Genomic DNA, 17,941 nt, shown 5'->3' with positions numbered 1-17,941 from the left:
TCTTCGTTCTCAATCTTTCGATCGACGAGCCTCGATGTTTTATTGCAGACGCCAGTGGTATGGACTTCCGTGCTATGCTGAAAAAGAGAAAGTACCAGAAATGGGCGAGAGAAGAGCAAGAACAGGAAAAGGTAGACTTAAAGGAAGTCGAGAAACCTTTGCCGGCTTTGAAAAAGTTGGAGAAGGTGCGTAGCCAATTACTTTCGTCTACGATCGAAGATCGTTCTTATCACGTGATTCAATACTTCGAATCAGAAACTTTGAATCTTCTTCTTTTTTTTCTTTTTTTTTTTTCTTGTATGTCTTGAGGGAGCTTGTCCTTATTGGTATGCATGTCCATTCGTTGTAAGTCTGTTGCATTTCTCGATTACTTGCGATCATTCAATAACAGCTCGGTATGCTACTACGTCTATACTGTTGTTCTATCTGGAAAGAAAAAATTGCTTATCGTTTAATTACAAATGAATTTCAAGCGCTAGGTGAGATACGAAACCAACGACACAACTTCGGTCGAGAATTTGATAGAATTAACGTACATGTACTAGAGAATAACGTGGTAATAGCGTAAGTCGACGACAAGCTCGATTTATTTGGTAAGTAGGTGAAAAGACAAAGACCGACAACTTAACATTTCCGTAAATCAGATATACATCGATAGAACGTTCGAAAGCTATCGATGTTATAGCATCGGTGGTAGCAAGTTCTTTGTTTGTCTCTTTCTTCTTTGTACAAGTTTGTCTTCGTAGTCGCTGGGCGACTTCGTGATGCACGGAAGAAGCTGGTATCAAGACGGGGAGGATATAGTGATCTTGGCGGAGGGTGAGGAGGTCCTTCGAATTTCTCTAGACAAGAAGGGTGAAACTAACTGGAGCTGGCTCAAGGTTTTCAGGCATCATTCCCCTCGTAGATAGCTTCCCGACTTTGACGAGACGCAATTTGGACGCATTAATATACCATTCTGTTTTCTACAATTTTAGGAACCGTTGGAAGAAATATATTTCGCGTTAAGTAAGTCGACGATATTTTGAGAAAAAGGTAGGCTTAATCCTTTGAGTATTTAGTTCGTATGTACATACGCGAGTAGAAATTTAAACAAATTATAAACAACTGAGATGGTTAGAGAAATAGATATAATTTTGCTTTTAGATCAAGTAGATCCGTTTGATCGTTTTAACGAGGACTCAAGGGATTAAGAAAAGAAAGGAAAGAAATTGTGGAAACAGAAACCCCGTACTAATCCACATTACACGTTATCACAGCGTCGAAAGTCTCACACTGAAGAACAAACGATACACTCAACTGTATTTACGACACTTTGACGACAGAACCGTTGCGTTCTAATTTACAAGAGCACACGCACCGTGTGATATTCACGCGTACACACGCTAGTTTAGAGCTAATGCTGCGCTTGAATCTCGTATTTCGATATACACGTATTTGATTCGTATCGTACACATTCACGTAGTAATTGATTTTAATTAACCAACCGTCGATTAACCAAAAATTAGTCTTATTCTTTATCGATCAAATAAAAAATCATCGTTCACAATGCATGAGTAGAAATTATGCACTTTGTCGAGTAAAATTGCACTCGTAGGTATGATTAACGCGGTATGCATCTCGAAGCTCGATTATTAATAACGGTGTGTAACCTAGCAGCAAGCATTATCTCTAAATGTTAAATGTCTTTTAAGTGTTTTAACGCGGAAAACCCTGATGCGACTTAAGAAGCGTTTATCGAAATTTGGTGAATTCGTTTTGGCGAATTCACGTAGATCGGTTAAGAAATTTATGTGAAATTTACAACGCTTCGTTGTTTAAACGATTCGACTGGAAGAGTAGCTTGATGAAAGTAACCGTCAGGGTGGTCCGCTACTTGATATCCGGGATCGTACAAGAGTGGGATTAACGTGAACGTGTGTGTGTGCCGGGCATGCAGGACGTCTTCGACATTCAGCGCAGGCCAAGTTTGCAGGAGCTAATCGCCGACTGGCCGATACTAGCGACAGTGATCAAAGAGAAGGTTCGCGAAAACGATTTTAGCAACGTTTTCTTCATTCCTGGCGCTCGATTCTACTTTAATCCCTTGGGCTCGCGATGCCTTTTCCAACGATCTCTTCCGTCCATGTTTCTTCCATTGCTCGACCGTTATAATTAGACCGCGGATGTTTATACACCTGTAGGAAGTTCAAAGACGCGAAATTGCACGGAACGTAAATAAGAAAGAAGAATTTCTAAAATATGAACGCACAGTTTCTATGACAAGTTACTTCTGTGCAAGTTATCGTCGTAGCTCTGTGTGATATTCGGTGGGTGAAACGAATGTCTGTAGGATCCATCTCTCCGATTGCGTTTGTAAAGATATAAATTTGCGCAAACATCCGTAGTTTAGTTATAATCGTGGTACCCTTTGTACGCGCGTTGATAAAATTTGGCATTGCGTATACCACGTCCCCAAAGGGTTAAAAGCTTCGAAGGACAGACTAAACGCCTACACTTCCACCCTGCAAAGCTTCAACAAATACAAGCAGTTTTATGTGACACCCGTAAAAGGTTACTTTTACGTGAACTACGAAGGAAGCTAGGAACATGTAAATTGTCCCGTTTCACGACCGAGACGATCGCGAGATTTTCCGTCGCGTTTTTCAGTTTCTTTGCTTCAGGGTTGCTGTGTCAACGATGAAATTCTCGCGATCCATTGAGTTCACCTGCTTTGGCCTGCGCTTCTTTTTTCTAGAGGAGCTCGGCTTCAACGATTTTCCGTTGACCAGTTAAGGACCACACGTCGGTATCGATTAACGCGTCAAATTTGCTTTCTTCGTCATCGTCGCTTCAGCCACCAAGATCTTCCAATTTTACCAAGTTCTGAAGAAATCCAGATAAATTTACCGAGAAACGTAAAACAATTTACGTATCGCTCTATATTTCGGTATAAAAGATGGTTTGGTACAAATTAGAATCGCGACCAAGATTTTCATAATATAAAGAAAGTTTATCTTTCATAGTTCTCTAAATAGGTGGATTTCTTTAGAACTTGGTAAAATCGTAACAAGACCTGGGTGAAAGAAGCAACAACGAGGATACAAGAATTAATGGCTAGAAAATATGTTTCACAACGTCGGTGTTGAAAGACATAATTCGTTAACGTAGATTAAATTAATCGAGAAAAGATTTCGAATGAAACGTTGCGTTAACGTTGGTCCTTGCTAGGTCCTAAACTAGTGAAATTAATACGACTAATATTTTCATTGGTTATTTTTCTGAAATTATTTGGAAAGAGAAGACTACCCACACAAGCAAACCACTAAGCTCGATTTCTATTAAAAACACGATTTTCTTACGCTTTACTTTGCCTGCCATCAGCCTCAACGAAGAAGATACCCGTGTAGTAAATCAGACTGTGATCGTAGACGATTTTTGTTGTTTTATAGAGTAGTGGATCTCGTAGACCCTCTCTCGCCGAATTAATTCCCGACTGGCCGACCCTGCACCATTTCACCAAGACGGAGGTTGGATCGTATTCCTCGACAACTTGAAACTCGAAACACAGTTTCACGATCTACCAGCGTGATATCGATGTCTTTCACTTTTATTCCTCCCTATCTCTATATTTTTCGCTCTTTCTCGCTCTTTCTTATGAGAATGCGATTCACTATTTTCCTCTTTATTTATCGTTTCTTCAACGACTAGACCACTCGTCTTTCTCTCTTTGTCTTTTACGATATCTCTCTCATTCTCTTCTCCTACGTCTGTTTCTTCTATTCTCACCTTCTTCCTCAAATCTATCAAATTTATACACGGTCTGTTTCGACAACTTTTATTCTTCTTTCTCATATATATGTATTACATATACGTTCATCCATCGTCACTTCTCACTATCTTCGACAACAATCTTCTATCGAACCTTTTTACGGCCGACATTTTATTTTTGTGCTGTTCCGTTATTTTTTTCTAGAATTTTCCAGCTACAGCGGCTTTCGAACGCTTCGTCCTCGTCGACGAGAATTTTTCTCTATTTTTGGGGCAATTTTGTACATATTTTTACCTCGCCTAGCGAGACATCCGTTGGTTTGTGGCGCCTTCTTTTTTTTTAACGTTTTGACTCTTCATCTTCCTTGTATGCCCAGCAACGTTGTCGTTCTTGGCGGTGTTCTTAGATCTGATGGAAATTTCTTAACGAAGAATCCTTCGCTAACAGAATTTTCGTATTCACAGAAACAGGAAAGTTTCCTCAAACCACTGGTGGACCAATATGCCAAGGAAGGCAAAGACAAGAAGGTGGTCTTCGAGGCGAACTTCTCGAAACCGAACTGCAAACCAAAATGGTTCTTCCGAAAGGACGTAAGTTTCTCGTTCTTTTTTAACTATTTATTAAGACAGTGATAAGTCTGTTATATTTGTTCATCGATTGGGTGTTCCAACATCATAGCGGTTTGAATCAAAATTTGAAGAATTTGAACTTCAACGCGTACTTTGATTCTTACGAACGTCGTCGTTTTAGTTTGCTGGCGAATTAAGTTGCAACTTTATTCTCTGCCGTGGTATACGTTTCCACGACTCGAAAGGATACAATCAGTTCCTTCTAATTGTTTACAATATAATAGCGTTTTATGAAAAATGATATTGCACCGCTATGATCCTCTTGCACCTAATTATTATTAAATAATTAATTGGCAAATAATAAAATAGATATTAATTGAAAGGTTTGTTCGGAAATTTATAAAGAAATTTGCTTCTCTTATTTAGGAACTGTTCCCTTCGTCGAAATACAAGTTCAAGAACGAGGAAGATTGTTACCAACTGATTATTATGAATCCCAAGGTCGAGGATACCGGGAAGTATAAAATTGAAATTTCAGGTATCTCCAGCACGGCTTTCCTCAACGTTGAAGGTTAGTACGATTCGATGGATATTCGCGAACTGTGTACAAGGACTAGTAGTATACGTAGCAATACTTGTTCCAAAACCAAATGAGAGGACAGAGTTTGGTTTTTTTTTTAATTTGTATTTGTTTTTAAATTTGTTAAGTCGTTGTCCTGCTCTTTGTCCTTTCTATATTTTCTATTCGTTCTTTCTTTTCTCCTTTTTTTTATTAACATTCTATTTACCATAGATTCGATTATACTTGGACTATAAGTCACAATATGTCATCTTGGCTAGAATATATCGAGCTACTGATTTATTGTTACACAGAACCAGACCCAACTTACACATTCACGAAACCACTGGCTAAGAAAACAAGTGGTTACACTAAGCATGAAGTTTACATGGAATGTACAGTTAGCTCCAACCTCGCCCAAGTTTCGTGGTACAAAGGAAAAACGAAGTTGGAGGTGAAGCTTTTAAGATTACAATTTCATTTCTCGTACATCGTACAATTGAAAATACAAAATACGTAAAAAAAAAAAAAACGATTAATTAATATCTCTAGGAGGGCGATACGTACAGTATGTCGAAGGACATGAATGGCGTTTGTCGATTAACCATAAAGAGCGCTACGCTTGAAGATAGCGGCGACTACATTTGTAAGATTAACAAACAAACCGACAAGACTGAAACGGTTCTAACTATAGTTGGTATGTTTTAATCTAGGAAAACGTTATCCTAGATATTTTGTAAACTCTGGCGATCGATGATGTTTGCAAGTTCTAAAATATCCCTTCTTCCATGCAGAGTATCCTTATAAGTTCGTAAAGGTGCTCAAGTCCCAGCAGATCGTAGAAAAGGAAACGTTGACGCTTGTCTGCGAGTTGGACGACGCTGGTGGCGAAGTGAAATGGTTCAGAGGTGACCAGGAGATTGTACCTGACAAGAGGTAACGACGTCGTTTGAGATTTGATCTCGTCGATCCTTTCAAAATCGAATTCCTTTGAGCTGCAGAGCAAATATCCCGCGTATCAATTATTATACTGACAGTAAATACTGATTAAAAAATTATACTGACAATATATGCGAACGTAGACGTTATGTAATTTCCGATCTTTTCGCAAGAAAGATACAACGTGCTAAAATTGAAAACTAATTTTACCCAGAGCAAGTACAAGGACGTTTATCCCTTAGTTAATTAACAACATTAAGATCGAACTGTGGAATTAACATAAATTAAATACACGTATAGTCTTTGTCGTTTTGCTTCTCATAAACGTAGAATTTTAATACAGATACTATTAATATCGTACAGGGTACAGATCAAGGAAGAGGGCAGAAAGAGGAAGCTCATCATCAAGGATGTGAAAGTCACAGATGCCGGTCAATACTCGTGCGTGAGCAACGCTGACAAGACTGAAGCCGAAATAGTTATAAACTGTAAGTTGACCTAGCACCGGAAAGATTGTATAAGATCTATCGATCGGATGTTGCGTTAATTTAATAACCAAACTCCTCAGATGCGAACCGATTCAACAAGAAGTTGAAGGACACGGTGGCAGTGGAAAGAGAAAAATTGGTACTGGATGTGGAACTTCAAGATCAGACCGCACCTGCTATCTTCTTGTTTAATGGCCAAAAGATCGAACCCAGTGAGAGGATCGAGATCAAGAACTTGGGTGGTGGCAAGCATCAGCTGATCTTCAATAGACTAGAAATGAGCGATGATGGTGAAATTACATGTGAGAGCGGACAGTTAACGAGCAGCTGTAAACTGACGGTTAAGAAAGGCGAGAGCAAACCGATCGTTGAAATCCCTGATAAGGTCGAAGGTCCTTGCAGCCAACCACTTGTGTTCGTTGTTCCTTACAAGAGTAAGTTTCGTTCTTTTCTTGTTACGAGTTGATTTGATCTTTTCGAACACACGCCTATACTTTCATTCCAAGCAATTATAGCGATTTAATCTGCAATTATAGCAATTTAACGATCTTCTTAAAAGTTATTCTTGGATATATCGTACTATTAGACTCGTAAGTAATTAAGTAACCGAGATCGTGAGCAATAATTTATAGCTACTTGATCTTCATTCGCTATGATTAGGAAATGCTAATTCTTATCATGTAAATACGTCAATATATCGATGTTCATTCATCGAAGAGATCGTCTTCTAAAACTATTATTTTCGTCCATAGTCGAAGGAACGAAACAGAGCCAGGTAGAAGCTAAACTGATGAAAGATGGCAAACCGTTGCCGTTGAAGGATGTAGAAATAGTTGTAGGTGAAGACAAGATCACGTTCAAGATTAAGAAACCTTCTCACGACCAATCTGGAATTTATCAAGTAAAGATTGGTAACAGCCAAGGAGAGGAAGTGCGTGATGTGAATATTAACATGCAAGGTAAACCGACTTTTGATCGATTATTTCCATCCCAACACCAGTACTATTGCTCAGACGTGTTCTGTTCGTTTCTTGTAAAGTTATTTTACTGTCCACTAAAACACTTTTCATTGTACACTAAAACAATGGAATATGGTACACAAATTTTCAATTTTAGACAAGATTGATTTTTATTTGTTTCTTCATTGCCCAATTTGTATAAAAAGACAAACCTAATTTTTCAACTTCCTACAGTGTCTTCTATCGTTTTCTCCCTGAAAACTTTGCAGATCTTCGCTTTCAACTTCGGTGTACCGTTTCACTTGCCTCTCTCCATGAACAATAACCATGCCATTCGTTGTAACTAACTTAATCGTTCAAACCTCGTTTAGATGTGCCAGCTCCGCCTACGGACGTTGACGTTACCGAGATCTTCCAAGACTCTTGCGTGGTGTCTTTCAAACCATCGAAAGACGACGGTGGATCACCGATCACGCAATACGTGATCGAACGTCTCGACCTCAGCAAGAAGGCACAATGGGACAGTGTCGGCGAAGTTATGCCTGGCGAGAAATGCGTTTACAAAGTCAAAGACCTTGTAGCGAAAAAAGAGTACAAATTCCGTATCAGAGCGGTGAACAAACTTGGCTCCAGCGAACCCGCGATGTTCGCCAAACCAGTACTCGCGAAAGATCCATGGGGTACGTATGAAATAGTTCACTTTAAATCCGTAACTGGACAAGCGGAATCTATGCAACGCTAGGAATTATCGTCTTTGTGGTAATTTTGAGAGTATACGTCGTAAAATGTTGTATTGTCGATAAATGTATAACTTGATGTACGTGTAACCCACGATATCACCTGTTGGAAATTCCTAAATATTTCTGTCTACGTGGCGAAACGATCATCAAACCAGTTACGGGTTAATCCGTTCAACGTAGATTTGATCACGGAATAAAATTATGTTTGGTATAAAATTAATTATACGTTCGTATTGCGAACGCACAGTTACTCGAAATCAGCGCCATGGTGAACGCGTTAAGTTAAAATTTTTAAACATTTTCTAAACTAGAATTTCTTGAAATGGCTATATTTTCCAATCAGAATTGTTCAAGTATAAATAAGCAAAAAGATATGACCCTGACAAAATTATGAGAAAGGTAATTCTTGTTAACAGACGAGCCAGGTAAACCGACGGACGTGGAGGTGGTGGACTGGGACAAAGATCACGCCGACTTGAAGTGGTCGAAACCAGAAAGCGATGGCGGAGCACCGATCACGGGCTACATAATCGAGTACAAAGAGAAGTTCGGTAAAGAATGGGAGAAGGGCAAAGAAATCGAAGGAGACGTAACAGCAGCTACTATCGACGGTTTGAAAGAAGGCACCCAATACGAATTCAGAATCAGAGCCGTGAACAAGGCCGGACCTGGTGCACCTTCAGACGCAACGAAACCAATTATCGCTAAATCTCGATTTGTCAAACCGTACATCGTTGGCGATGGTTTGACCAATCTTATCATAAAGAAAGGACAAGTTATCAAATACGATATTAAGTATGCCGGTGAACCCGAGCCAGAAGTCCATTGGTTCCTCGGGCAAAAAGAAGTTGTTCAAGATGCAGCGGAAAGAATCACGATCGATAAATACGAAAGGAACACGGTGCTTACTGTTAGAAAAACGACTAGACCAGATTCAGGCAAATACAAGCTGGTTCTTACCAACAGCTCTGGAACCTGCGAGAGCGTCGGTGACGTTGTTGTACTCGGTAAGTTTTTGTTTCTTTCCTTTTTACCCTGTCATGTCTTTCGATTTATGGCTGTATTGCTTACTGAACCGGAATATAAATTCAATGGCTCATCCTTTTCGCTTATCCTTTTCGCTATCGCATAAATTGTTAAGATTCTTTGGGAAATGCTTCTAAGCAAGTTACAAAGTAAAATAGTAAATTATTCCATCCTATGTGTTCGTCGACGAACCACTCGATATCGTGAGAACCTTCTGCAAATCGTTTCTTTCTCTTCTGCAGACAAACCGTCGAAACCAACTGGTCCGCTGAAAGTGGAAGAAGTCCGATCCGATCACGTCACAGTGAAGTGGCAAAAGCCGGAAGACAATGGCGGTACGGATATTACCGGTTACGTTTTGGAAAAGATGGATATGGACACTGGACGATGGATCCCTGCCGGAGAAGTCGGACCAAACGATTACTCCTTCACCTTCGGCGGCTTGACTCCGAAGAAGAAATACAAATTCCGCGTGAAAGCTGTGAACAAGGAAGGTGAATCCGAGCCACTGGAAGTCGACGAAGCTATTCTTGCCAAGAATCCATATGGTAAATAGAATCATTTATAGCTTACAAGGAGTCAACGATGTTCGCAGTTTTTATAATCAAAGCTTTCTCGAGTGTAAATCACAGTTTTATGGAAAATGCGTTGTCGTCTTTTCCTCCTGCGATCTTCGTATATTTTTGTCGTATTTGTTTTATCGCCTTCAAGCTTTCCATAAATGGACTGATCAACATGTGAATCAATCCCCGTTTTTCTTTTTATAAGGACGTGGTTTACACCTGGAAGCTCGTTTACGTTATGATTTTACAGCCTCAGATCTCTAATGTTCGCAGTTCTTTAACTTTAACTCTTGGTTTCCGTTAGATGAGCCCAGCAAACCTGGTAAACCAGAAATCTTCGATTATGACAACGTTAGCGTAACCTTGAAATGGCAGAAGCCTGAGAGCGACGGTGGCAGGCCAATCACTCACTACACCGTTGAGATGAAAGACAAATTTGCGGTGGATTGGGTCGAGGTAACGAAAACCGCTGACGCCACTCCGGAAGTGAAGGTCGAAGGCCTGAAAGAGAAAATGATTTACCAATTCCGAGTTCGTGCTCATAATAAAGCAGGCGCGAGTGAACCCAGCGAACCTACCGACAACCATCTCTGCAAACACAAGAACCGTAAGTTCGCTTTCGATGTACAAACGCTGTTCATAAGTATTCGGCGCTTCGGTCAATTTACCTTAATTTTATCATTAAATTTTATTATCGAATTTTAGTTAAACCAAGAATCGACAGAACCAACTTCAAATCCGTAATCATCAAGGCGGGACGTACGCACAAATGGTCTGTGGACATCATCGGAGAGCCACCACCAGAAATTAAATGGATTTGGAGGGATAACATCCCTCTAACCAACACGGAACGCATCAAGATCGATAACGTCGATTATCACACAGACTTTACGATCGTAAACGCGATGCGCAAAGATACCGGAAAATATACTCTCAAAGTGGAGAACGCTAACGGAACGGACGAAGAAACTGTCGAACTTACGGTTCTCGGTGAGTTCCGATCATTCTTAAAATACAGTTATAGTTTATTATAAAAGTCGACAGAACTTCTTATTTAATTATCTTATTCAGCCCTTGATTACTTCCGCAAGAACGTAAGAGATCGTGAAGAAAATCTGTAGATGTGTAGCTGAGTATCCACAGGAAAATTAATAGAGTTGCTTTTGTTACGCAGGCAAGCCAGAAGCACCGAAGGGTCCGTTAGAAGTGACGGACATTACGGCAACCTCGGCCAAGGTGAAATGGGAAAAACCAGAAGACGATGGCGGTGTCCCGATCAAAGAATACGAGATCGAAAAATTGGACACGAAAACTGGCAAATGGGTCAGAGTGGGAAAAGTTCCAGGCAATGCACCGAATACGGAATTCGAGGTGACTGGATTAAATCCAGGAGGCGAGTACAAATTCCGTGTTACAGCTGTCAACGACGAAGGTGATTCCGAACCACTTGAGAGCGAACGTCCGATCATCGCCAGAAATCCATATGGTAGGCATGAAAGCTGCGATTCATATCAAAACGCAGAGTACAAGTACTATATCGATATGTCTTGATTATATTTTTGAAATTCTTATATTTTGAAAGAGAGGAAATATAGGAGAAACGAAAGTAATAAATTTTAATATAAATTTGTTGGCAAAACATGATGAAAACGATGAAAATGAAAAACACAGTGATATTTATATTTTCTTTGCTATATCTTTGAGATCTGACAGTAAAAGAACAGTAGAACGATCAGAACGTATAATGGATCGCCAAATCTTTCACACCAATTTCTACTGATAATTTCTAGACGAACCACATAAACCTGGAACACCTGAGATAACCGACTATGACAATGAGTCCATAAGTTTGAAATGGACTGCTCCGGATTTCGATGGTGGTGCACCGATCGAGAAGTACATCATCGAGAAGAAAGATCGTTATAAACCAGACTGGGAAAAAGCGATGGAGGTACCTGGAAGTCAATTGGAGGCCAAGGTAGGCGATCTGAAGGAGCGAGGAGAATATCAATTCAGGATTATTGCTGTAAACAAAGCCGGACCATCTCCGCCATCGGACGCCTCGAAGATGCAGATATGCAAACACAAATCCCGTAAGTATTCCATTCCTATTTGATACTATACTTTATGATATGTAATTCTTCCAGACTTTACATCGAATCTTCGTTTTCTTTTGTAATAGTGAAACCAAGAATCGATCGTACAAACTTGAAGCCTATCACCGTACGAGCTGGCAAACCAGTCAAATACGACGTGGACGTTCGCGGTGAACCACCTCCAGAAATCACCTGGTACCACAAAAACCAAGAAGTTAAAACTGGTGAAAATATCGAAATTGTCAATGTCGATTACAACACAAAACTTAGTATCACCGATAGCGTACGTAAAAATACTGGAGTGTGGAAGATCAAGGCTGTAAACGCACACGGTGAAGACGAAGCCGAGGTCGAAATTACTATACTTTGTAAGTTTAACTTTGATGTCCGATCCTTAACGATGCAATTTTATGGAGCATTCCTTATAGAAGAAAATTATTGAAAACTGGCAGAAAATATACCGAAGAAGTATCCAAAACTAATGACTGTATTTCATCTGTAATGATTTGGACACGCTATTAGTTTTAGTAATTCACCAGTGCTCACCAGTACTAAGTAACTGAAATTATTAATCAGTAGAAAATAATGTAAATTACTGGAAGCTAAGTAATACCAGCTACCAGAATTCAGCAATACACCATTCAGAAACTCTAATATATTACTTACAACGCAATAATCTTTCTCTTTAAGGAATGATAGTATCTGTTTATATGATAATACCTGATAATACCTACGTAATATACATGACTATAAATGTTAATAGCGTCTCCTGGAAAACCAGAGGGTCCTTTGAAAGTGTCCGATGTCACGAAGAGCGGTTGCAAATTGAAATGGGGAAAACCAGAAGACGACGGTGGTAAACCTATTACTGGGTATGTAGTGGAGAAGCTAGACAAATCCACCGGAAGATGGGTCCCGGTTGGACGCACTTCAGATACCGAAATGGACGTTAAAGGCCTTCAAGAAGGTCACGAATATGAATTCCGAGTGAAAGCGGTTAACGAAGAAGGCGAATCCGAACCACTAGTCACTGATAGCACGACCCTTGCAAAGAATCCTTATGGTAAGATGATACTTTATACTTCACATTTCACACAATGCTGTAGATTGATCATCTTTAATCATTAATTTGTTATTAGTATGTTCTTATATTTTAATAAAATGTGTGCATTGTTAACACAAACCAACCAAAGTATCATCAACATTCTGACATAGTAGACATTCATAGGGTATTTTTAAACGAATGAGGAAAAAATTGATCATCCGAACAATTTTTAGACGTATCTAGTAAGCCTGGTGTACCAGAGTTGGAAGATTGGGACGTGGATCGTGTCGATTTGAAATGGGAACCACCAAAAGATACGGGAGGTGCACCTATTACGGGTTACATAATAGAAATGAAAGAGAAACCATCGACAAATTGGGTAGAAGCTACCGTAACTCAATCACCGCAACCAAAGGGGCGCGTCACAGGCCTTAAAAAGGGCTCTGTTTATCAATTCCGTGTGCGTGCCGTTAACAAAGCTGGACCATCCGAACCAAGCGACTCAACCAAGCCACATGTTGCAAAGGCGCGATTCTGTGAGTATCTTTCAGCAACATATTGCTAATATATTTTGCATATTTGCATTTGCAATCTGCTCAATGCAACAGATTCGGAGATATTACTATTTAATTTTCGATTTTCAGTGAAACCACACATCAACCGTGACAAATTGCAAACGATCAAAGTGAGAGCCGGTCAAACGGTGAAACTGGAAGTCGACATCGAAGGTGAACCACCACCAACCGTCACCTGGAGCTTCGGTGGTGCAGAGCTGCAAACCGGAGCCAACGTGAAAATCGACAACGAAGATTATCTGACAAAGATTCAGTTGACCAATACTAGTCGCAAGCTCAGTGGCAAATACACCATCAAGGCTGTGAACGATTCCGGACAGGACGAGGCTGACGTTGAAATTATGATTCTCGATAAGCCTGGAAAACCAGAAGGTCCGTTGGAAGTGACAGATATTCACAAGGAGGGATGCAAATTAAAGTGGAACAAACCGAGAGACGACGGTGGTTTGCCACTGTCTAATTACTTGGTGGAGAAAATGGATACAACTACAGGTCGATGGGTATCCGCTGGGATGGTTGATCCTGAAAAAACAGAGATCACTCTTACCGGTTTGGAACCTGGAAAGAGATACGAGTTCCGCGTCAAGGCTGTAAACGAGGAAGGAGAATCCGAACCTTTGCAGACAGATGTTCCCATCGTCGCTAAAAATCCTTATGGTATGAAGAATTACTTGGAAAATTTTAGATTTTAATTTCTCACGATGATTGGATAACATATTTGTTTCTTCTCCGGATTTCGATCGTGTTTTTAATTGTTAAAATTAGGTAATTAGCTTTCTAAAAGATGCGTCGTAACAACGCTTAAACTTGAACCTTCAGATCCACCTGCTCCACCTGGTCTACCAGAGATCATCGATTGGGCCGAGAATATGGTAAAACTGAAGTGGGAGCCGCCAATTCGAGACGGCGGTGCACCTATCACAGGATACATAATCGAAATGAAAGATAAATTTGGTACCGCCTTTGTAAAGGCTGCAGAGGTCGATGGTCCAGTTTGTACAGGAACAGTGACCCGACTAGAAGAAGGAAATCAATATCAGTTCAGAGTTCGAGCAGTAAATAAGGCTGGTCCTGGTGAACCTAGCGAGGCTACCAATCCTCACACTGCCAAGGCTCGTTGGCGTGAGTATAATCTTAATATTATTCGAATTAAATATTTTATGCTTATAGCAAAATTCCACTTGAATCTAAACTTATCTGAGGAAAATACAATGGTTACCATTGCGCATTATTTTTGCTGATATCAAAAATGCTGAAGATCGCTTAGAATCTATAGAATTATATATATAATAATTAACATAATAAAAAACATCACGGAACAGGAATTGCTAATCGATAAGTTAATCGAGCAATAGCAAAAATTTCGTTTTGTCCTATTACAGTGAAACCATTCATCGATCGTACCAATTTGCAACCGATAACTGTAAAAGTTGGTCTCACCGTAACCTTGGACGTGAATATCATCGGTGAGCCACCACCAAATGTAACTTGGTACTTTAAAGAGAAAGAACTTAAGTCAGACGATACGATCCGTATCGACAACATTGACTACAATAGCAAATTCTTCATCCTGAAGACTAAGAGGGCTCATACCGGAAAATACGTAATTAAAGCAAAGAACGAAGTAGGCGAGGACAGTGCCGATGTCGAAATAATCGTCATCGGTAAACCAAGCAAACCAAAAGTACGTATTTTATTGAAAACATTTCTACATTTTCATCCCCTATTTGCATAGCAGGGTATAAAGTAACAATTTGGAATACAATTTCGTAGAAATTATTAGATCTACGAATACCTATCTGACATTATTGAAATCACAATAATTAATCGTAATAAGTAATATTCGAATTCATTCAATGAAAATCCCTTGTTTAGAGTTAGCTGTAACCCTACACGAATTCGATAGTAAGGCATAATTCTAAATTTAAAGAATCACACTCTTTCGAAAAGCTACAAATAAATTATATTCTTTAAAAATTATAAGACTTCTAGCCAGTGAAGAATTACCATTTTTTTTGCGTTACAGGGTCCTCTCGAAATCTCCGACGTGAATAAACACGGTTGCAAATTGAAATGGGAGAAACCCGACGACGATGGCGGTGTGCCAGTCGAATACTATGAGATCGAGAAGTTAGATCCTCTTACCGGACAATGGATTCCTTGTGCGAAATCCGTGGAACCGGAAGTTACGGTAACCGGACTCCAGGAAGGCAAGCCATACAAATTCCGTGTGAAAGCGGTAAATCGCGAAGGTGAATCCGACGACTTGGAAGCGGACAAGTCTATCATAGCCAAAAATCCGTTCGACGAGCCTGGCAAACCTGGTCGTCCAGAAATCAGAAACTGGGACAAGGACTTTGTTGACCTTGAATGGACAGCACCGAAAGACGATGGCGGTGCTCCAATTGAGAAATATATCGTGCAGATGAGAGATAAAGAAGGACGGCAATGGATAGACGTTGCTAATGTTCTTGGAGATCGCACTACTGCCAAGGTCACCGATGGCATCCAGGAAGGCCATGAGTATGAGTTCAGAGTAGTTGCTGTCAATAGAGCCGGACCCGGTGAACCCAGCGATACCTCGAAGAGCGTTGTGGCTAAACCGCGATTCTGTAAGTGTATAGGTCATAGTATACTGTTTTACAACTAAACTCATTCAAGGAAGTTCGTAGAATCTGTTTAAGAATTACACGCCTCTTCTTTCCTATCAAATTTCCTATATATTGTCTGATACTGATAAGTTCTTTTTCTTTTTCATCGCGTAAAGTGGCACCACGTATCGATCGCAAAAACCTACAGAAGAAGATTATGCGAACGGGACAAATGTTACGAATCGAAGCAGATATACAAGGTGAACCACCACCAGTCATTACTTGGAAGCTCAAGGACGCTGTGCTTAAGAGCATGGACCGTCTTAAGATCGAAAATGAAGACTATCACACCACTTTCATTATAAGCAAATTACAAAGATCGGATGCTGGAACTTACACTGTTATTGCCAAGAACGACAGCGGCACCGATCAAGTCGATGTCGAGCTCCAGGTACGTTAAGATACTACTCTGATAGTTTTGAGTAGCGTACATAGATAGATAGATAGAGAGAGAGAGAGAGAGAGAGAACTTGTAAAAAGAAAAGAACAAACGATAAATTATTTTTCCTTCCAGGTATTGAGCAAACCTGGCAAACCAAAGGGACCGCTCGAGGTATCAGACGTGACCGCAGAGGGATGCAAATTGAAATGGGACAAACCCGACGACGACGGTGGCGAGCCAGTCGATCATTATGTCATTGAAAGGATGGACGTTGATACCGGAAGGTGGGTACCTTGTGGCACGAGCAAGACTCCAGAAGCAGACATCAGCGGCCTCAACGAAGGCAAAGACTACATGTTCCGCGTGAAGGCTGTCAATTCCGAAGGTGAATCCGAACCATTGGAGACAGCGATTCCAACCACTGCCAAGAACCCTTACAGTAAGTAGATGTTATTTCAACTTCGGTATACCGGGGATTCTCAAACTTTTCTGTTTAAATTATATATAATACTACCATGATATACAATACCTTCTCTTTCAAATCTCTGGCCATTCAGTACAATTTTCATAATCTTACTGCGTTATCGTAGCCGAGCCAGACGCTCCAGGCAAGCCAGATCTAAAGGATTGGTCGAAGCACCACGTAGACCTCAAGTGGAAAGCGCCAAAGAAGGATGGCGGTGCGCCGATCGAGAAGTACATCATCGAAAAGAAAGATCAATACGGCAAATGGCAGAAGGCGGCTGAAGTTCCTGGAAACAAAACAGAAGGTAGAGTCGAGGATCTCGTTGAAGGACAGAAGTATCAGTTCCGTGTGAAGGCGGTGAACAAAGGTGGTCAGAGCAAACCCAGTGAACCAAGCGACAGTCTAGTAGCCAAGGATCGTTACGCAGCGCCGAAGATCGATCGTACCAACTTGAAAGATCTAACGATCAAAGCTGGCACTCACATTCGATTAGACGTGAAAGTTACCGGTGAACCACCTCCAACGAAAACATGGTTCTTGAACAAAGCCAAGCAGGAGTCTGCTGGCGTGGTGACCATCGAATTGGAAGATTACAAAACCAAATTCTTGGTATCGTCCGCTAGCAGAGCCCACACTGGCACGTTGACGCTGAAAGCAGAGAACAGCTCTGGAAAAGATGAAGCGTCAATCGAGATTTTGGTCTTGGACAAACCTAGCAAACCAGAAGGCCCGCTTAAAGTATCCGACGTGCACAAAGAAGGATGCACACTGAAATGGAGTCCACCCCTGGATGATGGTGGCACGCCGCTGGATCATTACGTGGTCGAGAAAATGGACACGGAAACAGGAAGGTGGATTCCAGTGGGACGCACGAAGGAACCTACTATGGTAGTGGAAAATTTGGTACCTGGTCAGGAATACAAGTTCCGAGTTAGCGCTGTGAATGCTGAAGGCGAATCGGAACCTTTGGAAACTGAACACGGAATCGTAGCCAAGAATCCCTTCGGTTAGTATTTCAAACATTTATTGATTTATGATATTAATTATATATTTCTTATAATTCGTTGTATTTTTTATTTTAACGTCGATTTTCTTTACCGACGTTCGATAATGATGGTTTAAATTTAAGTTT

The 17,941-nt window shown here is 40.5% G+C and overlaps 1 protein-coding gene and 1 long non-coding RNA gene across 32 annotated transcripts in view; one reads left to right on the top strand and one right to left on the bottom strand.

The window, feature by feature from the left end:
* The window catches only part of LOC100644118 (twitchin), a 77,050-nt gene that overhangs the window by 37,125 nt on the left and 21,984 nt on the right, over positions 1-17,941 (top strand). For all 31 annotated transcript variants that reach the window (XM_048414547.1, XM_048414558.1, XM_048414545.1 and 28 more), the window contains 26 exons: positions 49-185; positions 4,216-4,341; positions 4,747-4,891; positions 5,194-5,333; positions 5,432-5,576; positions 5,674-5,815; positions 6,182-6,306; positions 6,387-6,740; positions 7,059-7,265; positions 7,637-7,945; positions 8,422-9,012; positions 9,274-9,579; positions 9,899-10,201; positions 10,300-10,584; positions 10,769-11,080; positions 11,385-11,687; positions 11,777-12,058; positions 12,454-12,753; positions 12,969-13,271; positions 13,380-13,967; positions 14,130-14,432; positions 14,693-14,994; positions 15,337-15,922; positions 16,078-16,352; positions 16,476-16,782; positions 16,934-17,815. In XM_048414547.1, the coding sequence (XP_048270504.1) occupies positions 49-185; positions 4,216-4,341; positions 4,747-4,891; positions 5,194-5,333; positions 5,432-5,576; positions 5,674-5,815; positions 6,182-6,306; positions 6,387-6,740; positions 7,059-7,265; positions 7,637-7,945; positions 8,422-9,012; positions 9,274-9,579; positions 9,899-10,201; positions 10,300-10,584; positions 10,769-11,080; positions 11,385-11,687; positions 11,777-12,058; positions 12,454-12,753; positions 12,969-13,271; positions 13,380-13,967; positions 14,130-14,432; positions 14,693-14,994; positions 15,337-15,922; positions 16,078-16,352; positions 16,476-16,782; positions 16,934-17,815 (8,058 nt within the window). The remainder of the gene's footprint in view (positions 1-48; positions 186-4,215; positions 4,342-4,746; positions 4,892-5,193; positions 5,334-5,431; positions 5,577-5,673; positions 5,816-6,181; positions 6,307-6,386; positions 6,741-7,058; positions 7,266-7,636; positions 7,946-8,421; positions 9,013-9,273; positions 9,580-9,898; positions 10,202-10,299; positions 10,585-10,768; positions 11,081-11,384; positions 11,688-11,776; positions 12,059-12,453; positions 12,754-12,968; positions 13,272-13,379; positions 13,968-14,129; positions 14,433-14,692; positions 14,995-15,336; positions 15,923-16,077; positions 16,353-16,475; positions 16,783-16,933; positions 17,816-17,941) is intronic.
* LOC105666612 lies at positions 179-16,970 on the bottom strand. Its single transcript, XR_001099419.2, has 3 exons — positions 16,873-16,970; positions 3,342-5,874; positions 179-426 (listed from the first exon to the last, which is right to left on the bottom strand). It is a non-coding gene; the product is annotated as an uncharacterized LOC105666612 (long non-coding RNA).

The sequence above is a fragment of the Bombus terrestris genome, chromosome 2 (genome assembly GCF_910591885.1).
Source record: "Bombus terrestris chromosome 2, iyBomTerr1.2, whole genome shotgun sequence".
In the NCBI taxonomy this organism is placed as follows: Eukaryota; Metazoa; Arthropoda; class Insecta; order Hymenoptera; family Apidae; genus Bombus; species Bombus terrestris.
This window is presented reverse-complemented; position numbering and strand designations above follow the sequence as displayed.